The sequence below is a fragment of the Rutilus rutilus genome, assembly GCF_951802725.1.
Source record: "Rutilus rutilus genome assembly, chromosome: 22".
In the NCBI taxonomy this organism is placed as follows: domain Eukaryota; kingdom Metazoa; phylum Chordata; class Actinopteri; order Cypriniformes; family Leuciscidae; genus Rutilus; species Rutilus rutilus.
In genome coordinates, this window is record NC_140227.1 from 7,604,751 (window position 1) to 7,612,731 (window position 7,981).

General features: G+C 35.3%; 1 protein-coding gene across 2 annotated transcripts; it reads right to left on the minus strand.

Annotated features, from left to right (window-relative positions):
* Positions 1–1,422: 1,422 nt before the first annotated feature.
* LOC311282302 (uncharacterized protein) lies at positions 1,423–5,544 on the minus strand. 2 transcript variants are annotated; one of them, XM_084395989.1, is made up of 3 exons: positions 5,292–5,544; positions 4,189–4,731; positions 1,423–2,401 (listed from the first exon to the last, which is right to left on the minus strand). In XM_084395989.1, exons 1-3 carry the CDS (start codon positions 5,464–5,466, stop codon positions 1,971–1,973), a joined length of 1,149 nt encoding a protein of 382 aa, XP_084252115.1. In that variant the 5' UTR covers positions 5,467–5,544; the 3' UTR covers positions 1,423–1,970. The 2 variants fall into 2 exon arrangements, with proteins under 2 accessions (XP_084252115.1, XP_084252116.1); XM_084395990.1 differs by having other exon boundaries at positions 1,429–4,731; positions 5,292–5,543.
* Positions 5,545–7,981: the final 2,437 nt, after the last annotated feature.

Sequence of the window (7,981 nt, forward strand, 5' to 3'; positions counted from 1 at the left end):
ACACACAAGAGGGAGACAGTGGATTCATGAACCGTGACAGACTTTTTTTATGTATAACTTCAGAAAATGGTGATGGACTTCACTGAAAATGAAACGCTCCAAACCGAACTATTTAAATTGCGATCCTAGATGGGGCTTTACCAACACCGCAGTACATTCCATCTATGCACTTTAGCAAACAATGTGAGATGAACAACACTAAGCAATTAAAACACTAAGCAATAAAAAATCAAATAAATAAATCAATTCATAATTTATAAAAAAAATTATTAATACATTCATCAGGTGTATGTGAAGCCTATTAAATATATCTTATATATCTTGTATCACCTTACGGTTTTTGTTCCTTTCTGAGGGCATAAGAACAAATATGGGCAATTTACAAAGCTTGAACTGCTCAATGACAACCTGGATTTTCAGAAATTAGCGCTGCAATATTCTTCTGTAAAGCACTATATAAATAATACACACACACACACACACACACACACACGTCTGGTTCGCTATCTTTGTGGGGACTCGCCATAGACGTAATGGTTTTTATACTGTACAAACTGATGTTCTATCCCTTTACACAAACCCTAGCCCTAAACCTACCCATCACAGAACATTTTCTGCAGTTTTACATTTAAAGGGGTGTTGAATATGATTTCACTTTTCTAACTTTAGTTAGTGTGTAATATTGCTGTTTGAGCATAGACAACATCTGCAAAGTTACGACGCTCAAAATTCAAAGAAAAGGGAGATTTTCTTTTAAAGAAATAGCTTTTTAAGGACTACATCAAACGGCTGGTAGGGACTACACGACATTCCTCCCGGGTTAGTGACATCATGAACCCCAAAAATGTACATAAACCCCGCCCCTGGAACACGATTTATAGACTATCAAGACAGCATATGCTAATCAATGACTAGAAGATAACTACACAAAAGCTACATAAATTCACCAACTAACCATTCAGAAATGTCATCTACATGTTTTAACTTCTTCTTGAGTCTCTCCATCTTTCTGACTTCGGTTTGAACAATTTTCAGTGCATGTCTGTGTGAAATAAAAGGACACAAGCTGTTGTAGCTCCACCCTCTGTGCTGGGAGCAGCAGCTCATTTGCATTTAAAGGGACAGACACAAAAACGGTGCATTTTTGCTCACCTTTAAAAAGTCTGTGGGGTATTTTGAGCTAAAACTTCACATACTGAAGTTTCACATACACATACTTCATGTCTGGGGACATCAAAAACTTATTTTACATCTTGTGAAAAGGGCATTATACCACCCCTTTAAAAAAATTATAATAATAATTCTGTATGATTTATAAGCTTGTTCCCTCATGAGGACCTAAATTTATCAAAACACGAGTCCCCATGAGTCAGTGTGTGTAACACAGTTTGTTGTTGTGGGAAGGAGGAGGCGGGAACCGGCGAGCATTCAAAGACTTTTAATAATAAATAAACAAATACAAAAACAAAAGTAAAGACGGCAGCCCCTTACGGTCGACTGCATTTACAGACAATAAAACAAAACAACAAATAAAATAGTCCAGGCCTGGTCCTCTCTCGTCCTTCACGATCGTCGCTCCTCCTTTTATGCTTCCGCTCCTCCGTGAGAGATACGAGGCCGGTGGGTCGCGCAGGTGTCGCTCATCAGCAATCACGCCACCGGCCTTGTGCCGTTCTCTCACGGCCCTCTGCCTCGTCCTGCTCGCCACAGTGTGCATTCAGAAGTCCCCACAGGGATAGAAAAACAACCACAAGCGCAGGCGCAGACACACACACATATATATAGTGCAGATGTTAGCAACTTTTTAAAAATCACTTTGAAATCTCCTTTAATGACAGAAATGATGTATGGAAACAGTATGTGAATTCCATTTCCTTTCCACAAATTAGATGAAAGTCTCTGTAGAACTTAAAATATTACTAACAACTCACATTATTCTAAATTCTTTTGAGGTGATGACAAAACCGGTTTTACAAATTTAGGCTTTTTTTCTTTGATATCTGTGACATATCTCCTTCATGATGCTTAGTTATATGTGCCTTTACCTGATTCCATTGTACAAACCACTTTCCACATTTATTGCACCCAAATGGTTTTTCACCAGTGTGAATTCTTAAATGCTCTATGAGATGACATCTCTTATAGAATCTCCTGCCACAAAATGAACAGGGGTGCTTTCGATCACTTTGTGGCAAACGTATGTAGTTTTTCATGCTCTGATGAAGCTTGATTGGCCTGTCACATTTCCTGTGAAATTGTCCAGGGCCCTGATCAGAAATACTTAATTTAGTAGAGTGCTGTGGGTTTGTGTCCACATTTACACTGTCTGGTTGTAGAATTATTTCCACATGGGAGATCTGTGAGTCCAGTGGTTCTACTGACCGATCTTCTGCTTGTCCTTCTGTAGGAAAAGAAATGTTATTGTAATGAAGTCTACAAATATGATGACCAGTTAAAAACACAATGTTGGCAAATTACTTGTATTTTTTGGACTAAAGCTCTCATTCATGAAATCCTTTATATCTTTCATTCAATACCTCAGGGATTGATTACATTCTGCTGAATCTACCCTGATAGCGTCTCACCCTAGTAGAAGTTCTGTTTCTTTCACACAAGATGGAGACACCAATATTAGCATATTGCCGCCACCTAGTGGTTCACAGAGAGAGAAGTGGAATTTCTTGTTTCACCATGATATCTCCATGATAAAGATGCTCAAAGAATTGCTTGGAAATCCATCCATACTACACATATTTACATTTCAGGTAGGATGTTGACTTAAATAACTACGGCAGCTTGCTAGGTTTTCAACAAAGCCAGTTTGCACTTCACCCATTGTGGTAAAGAATGCAATTGTGCATTAATCCGACAAAGAAGTGTTTAATTAATATAAATTGTGTATTGAAATTAAGATTAAATTAAAATGAGGCAAACTTGTGTGATTTTTCAAGGTTTATGTGAACAAGTCATTAGACTAGTTAAGAACACAGATGTTTTTAAACAAAGTCTATTACATTGAAAGTACTGAAACTACCAGAATACCTAATATATATTTTAGTTTTGGAATCAACTTATTTTCAGGACATTAGCATTTCCATGACAGTATGTCCAGTCTTGTTAACATAGGCAGATCTGCTGTGGTAGATCATATAATATAGAGAGCTGTATAGAGTCCCAAGTCCCAACGCAAATCTCGTGGGAGAGGGCAGTTTTACCTTTGCTGCGGTGGGAGTGGACGGTCAAAAAATACAGCACGGGTCCCACAGTACCGTGTAACAAGAAAGGAGTCAACAAATGAAGTTCACCGTAGTCGATCATTAACATTCTCTTGCTCCATAGCAGGCTAGGCCAAATTATTCATTATTTAATTCATTCGTAAAGTACGTTTAATGTTTTTTTTTTTTTTTTTTTACTTTTTGCTATATGCTAAGTGATTCAATTAAATAGTGTGCCTGTTACTGTTATTCTGAACGTTTAGCATAGCTCTAATTTTGGTGTAATATTTTCACAATTTCTACAAGCTGTGACAGAATGTTTGCAGGTGCGGGCGGTAATGGTTAGACATTCAGAAAGGAGTGGGATTAAGAAAACAGTCTGCGCAGGGCTCTAATATAATATAAACTGCCACTGAGTATAAGAGATTATGCACTAGAATCACAGCTACCATCACCTAAAACTACAAAACTCATATTATTATTGCTTTTTAAGTGATTTTGAATAAATAAAGGGATTGTTGACCTTTGTTTTGTTGGATAAGAAAAACTAGCAGCATCATGCCATGTGACCCACATTTGCTTTTTAATCTTTAAAAATGTGTAGAATATGATATACGCAAGGAGCCAAACTGAGAACCTGGGACTGTACTAAGGCCTTAAATATGGACCCATCAAAAGGGAATCTAAAAGTATATTACTTAAATCGTCTGGAGTTACAGACGCTGCATAAAGCAATCAAAATATTTTAAATAATATTTCATTTAATAACATTACATCATCAGAAGAAAAGCAGAGTTCTCTCTCAGATATTTGTTTTGATATTTTAATTTGCAATACAGTATATCTAATAAAACATTAAAATTTAAATTCATTTTTTAAGGCGTATCGCAGTAAGCTGCCTTAAGGTGCTTTCTGACATGATTTGATCGAGAAAAACCCCTTCCACATCTTGGGCAGCTGTAGCGATAATCACCTGCATGAAGTCTCTCATGTTCTTTCAAGCTGGATTTCGTTTTAAAACGTCTCACACATGAACCACAGCAGAAAGGTCTCTCTTTTTGGTGTACTAACATGTGTTTCCGCAAATGTCCATTGTTCCTGAAAGACTTGCTGCAAATCTTGCATAATGCACTCTGGTGTTTTCGCCTTGCTTTTTGTAACACCTCATCAAAGGTTTCGAGCTCAAGTTGTAGAGACGACGGTTCTTGTTCAGCTAGTTTAAGTTCAACATGACAATTGCTGCCAGACTGCACTGCAGACGAGTTCGATTCACTGGCTTGATTATCACACAGCTCTGACTTAACTGTGATTGATGACTGTGTATCTTCATTCTTCGGCATCACCTCTGGCAGAAGTGAGAGGCACTCATGGTGTTCCTGCCCTGTGACTGCTTCAGAAAGAGAAGAAGCTTGACTCAAAGGCTCCTGAGACATCACATTGGCAACCTCCAACTTTACTCGTATTTCTGACAGTTCTGAACCCGTCTGACCTTGCAGACATCCATCTCTCTGAGTATCTGTGTGACATGAGGCATAAGATTAGTTTTCAACTGTAAAAACAGGGAAACAATAAACAGCAGTGTTCAAGTTAATGTGAAATGCAGATCACAACCCGGTTTACTTCAGTAATCTTATGTATTTTATCCTTAACAAGAGGTATTTGTATAGTTTTCGAAAAATCATAAATAAATTTACTTTAAAGAACATTAAAATGAGAAACTGATTAAAGAGTCCGTCTTTCCTCACAATATTGATTTATTCACCTTTACATTAAAAACAACGTAATAATAGGCAATTAAAAATGTTAGTGTTGATAAATATCTTTACAGCATATTTATGATCGTTATTTGGTAACTAACAGTTAAGGTTATTCAAATAATGGTATTACCATTTTTAATGACCAAACACTGTAAAACCATGGTAATTTTTGTTCGTGTACAACGTTATTTTTTCTCTCTATAGGAATATGACTTCAATATTGTTAGCCTAATACACTGGATACCTCTCTTTAAGAAGGTAATTATACAGTTCTTGTTTATTATGGTTTATATAATAACTTGGTGAATGTGATACAGACCATGGCATGTTTCTGCACAGCTGCAGTTTCGGCTCCTCAGAGAACAGTTCTCCTGCTTTAGACGCTCTATCTCCTTCTCATATTCAATTATACTGTCTTTTACAGAGTCGAATATTTCATCGGCTACTGCCATCATGCGCTTTATCATAAATGAATAAATAGACTCTAGTCCCATCGTGGACACTTTTGTTTTTCAAGCTATTACGTATTACTCTTCTTCCGTCTCGCAACTTCTTCTGTGTGTAACGACGATTAACTAACACCATTGGGAACATTAGCGCCACCTTTCGAAACGGAGCGCTGAGTCGAGAAAGTAGTATCTGCTGTGATGATGGTGGTGAGATTAGATCTCTGAGTGAAGCATACCAGGGCTGTGCAACGGAGCCAATGTGTGTAACGTTAGGCTATCTATCTGATTTTTTGTTTGTTTGTTTTTTTGTATGCTGTATTCGGATAAATCCAAAAGTGTGCGGGGCTTTAACAGGAAGTTCGTGAAATGATATGAGAAACTCGTTTTAAATGTAAGTCAGTTCCCTTCATTTAACAAATAGGCCTAGCCTTGAAAAACTCATAAAATAATTCGTTTTTAAATTATAATTATAACATTTTATTGAAATAGGTAACACTTTACAATAATAGTACATGAATAATCATGTACTAATACCTGAATTAATAATTACTTTACTATGAACTAATGATGAGTTAAGACATGTACTAATGAGGAACTAACCTTAACTACGACATGAGTCATATGAATTCCTGCATGAATATACCATCTTAACTACACGTTAGTACATGCTTGTTAATTAATGTATTAGTTAACATTTCGGGTTTAAACTAAATCAAACATGTTCCAGATCAGAAGAAAGATGTACTAAAAGGGCACAATGTAAAATTGTTCATAAATTTGACACCAGCAACTGTCACAAACATCAGTGAATGACACTAGATGTCTTGCAATGTTTACATTTAACCTTACTCATTGAACACACAATGATGCATTCATCATTAAAAACGATTTAATCTCATTCTGTTTTAAGTGATTCCACTGCTGCCATCAAGAGTGAAATACCTACACTAACATGCAGATGCAATTTTCAAAATTAAAATCAGTGTTAGCACAGATGATGGTTATTTATGTGGTTATTTTATGGATTGGTTTACTGTCTTTATATCATAATGCAGTCGGATGTTAGTCAGTTAGGGTTCTTGCTCTTCTTTTGGGACACTAAATGTGTCCATTTTCTAGAGAAAGTTTGATTTAGTTTACCCCGAAATGTTAATTAATACATTAATTAACAAGCATGTACTAACGTGTAGTTAAGATGGTATATTCATGCAGGAATTCATATGACTCATGTCGTAGTTAAGGTTAGTTCCTCATTAGTACATGTCTTAACTCATCATTAGTTCATAGTAAAGTAATTATTAATTCAGGTATTAGTACATGATAATTCATCAAAATAATAATACTAAATGTAAAAAGTAATTCCTGTACATTTAGCTCTAGCTGTGGCTATTCTAAAAGTCCAACAACACATCTGGTCAGTTGTGCTTATATAAAATCCAGTCTTTTTGATGCTGATTCATAACCTGCACATCTAGTCTAAATCTCATCTAACCCCTTAAGAAAAAGAAGTATAGCCTACTTCAAGTTAATTTTAGGAAGTATACTTAAGTAATGTTCAAGTATATTTTTAAGTATACTTTATGTAGTAAGTATACTAATATCAATATTGTAGTAAACCTGTAAGTGTACTATTTCAAAACTGCTTGGAACTAAATTGGCCCACTTTTAGTATATACAAATATACGTTTAAGTGTACTAGTGTAACAGTAGCAAACTTTAAGTAGGCCTACACAACTAGGTTTCTCATTTGTAATGCATCTGTACTACAAGTGAACTTATAAGTATACTAGTAGTTTACTATTTTAATACAAGTAGTACAGTTTTTATTTTATGAAAGTACACACTGAAGTGTAGGCTACTCTCAGTAAACTACTAGTTTAGTAATTTATACTGCAAGTATACTTGCAAGTTTTCTTTAAGTAAACATAACATTATACTTATAGTTTGCTATTTATATATTATTTTTGCACTTGCAGTATAGCTTACTACTATGTTCAAATATTTTTTTTTATACTTTTTATACATTTACAGGGTAGCCTATATAGAGGAATCATGGAGTTAAATTTAATACCTTTTAAGACCTTTTTTAAGACCCCTTCCATACATTTTAAGACCTCATCACCACTTCAAGTTTTAACCGTTACATCGGTGACACCTTACATTTACTATATTGATTGTAAGATCGCACAACTAAACAGTCTTGTTTATACTATATAACAGTTTGTGATAACTCCTTATCAATGCAACATAATTCAGAAAAGTGGGAATGAAGCACAAGAGAATTAATTGAGTGACTAACCCAAATGCAAGGTTTATTAGAAAGAGAAACCAGAAACCAGATTAGACCAATAAACAAAACAATTAAAAAAAAAAAAAAAAAAAAAACTTATGGAAGTGAAAAAAATAAACCTTGAGTTCACAGAGTATATTCAAAAGATGTATTTGTAACATCACCTCTTATAACTGTATGCAAACCATAGCTCTTTTGTGGAACACTTCTCATGGCAAACACCTGACTGGCCATATGTTTAATTACCTGTGATTACGGAGTGCTTGATTT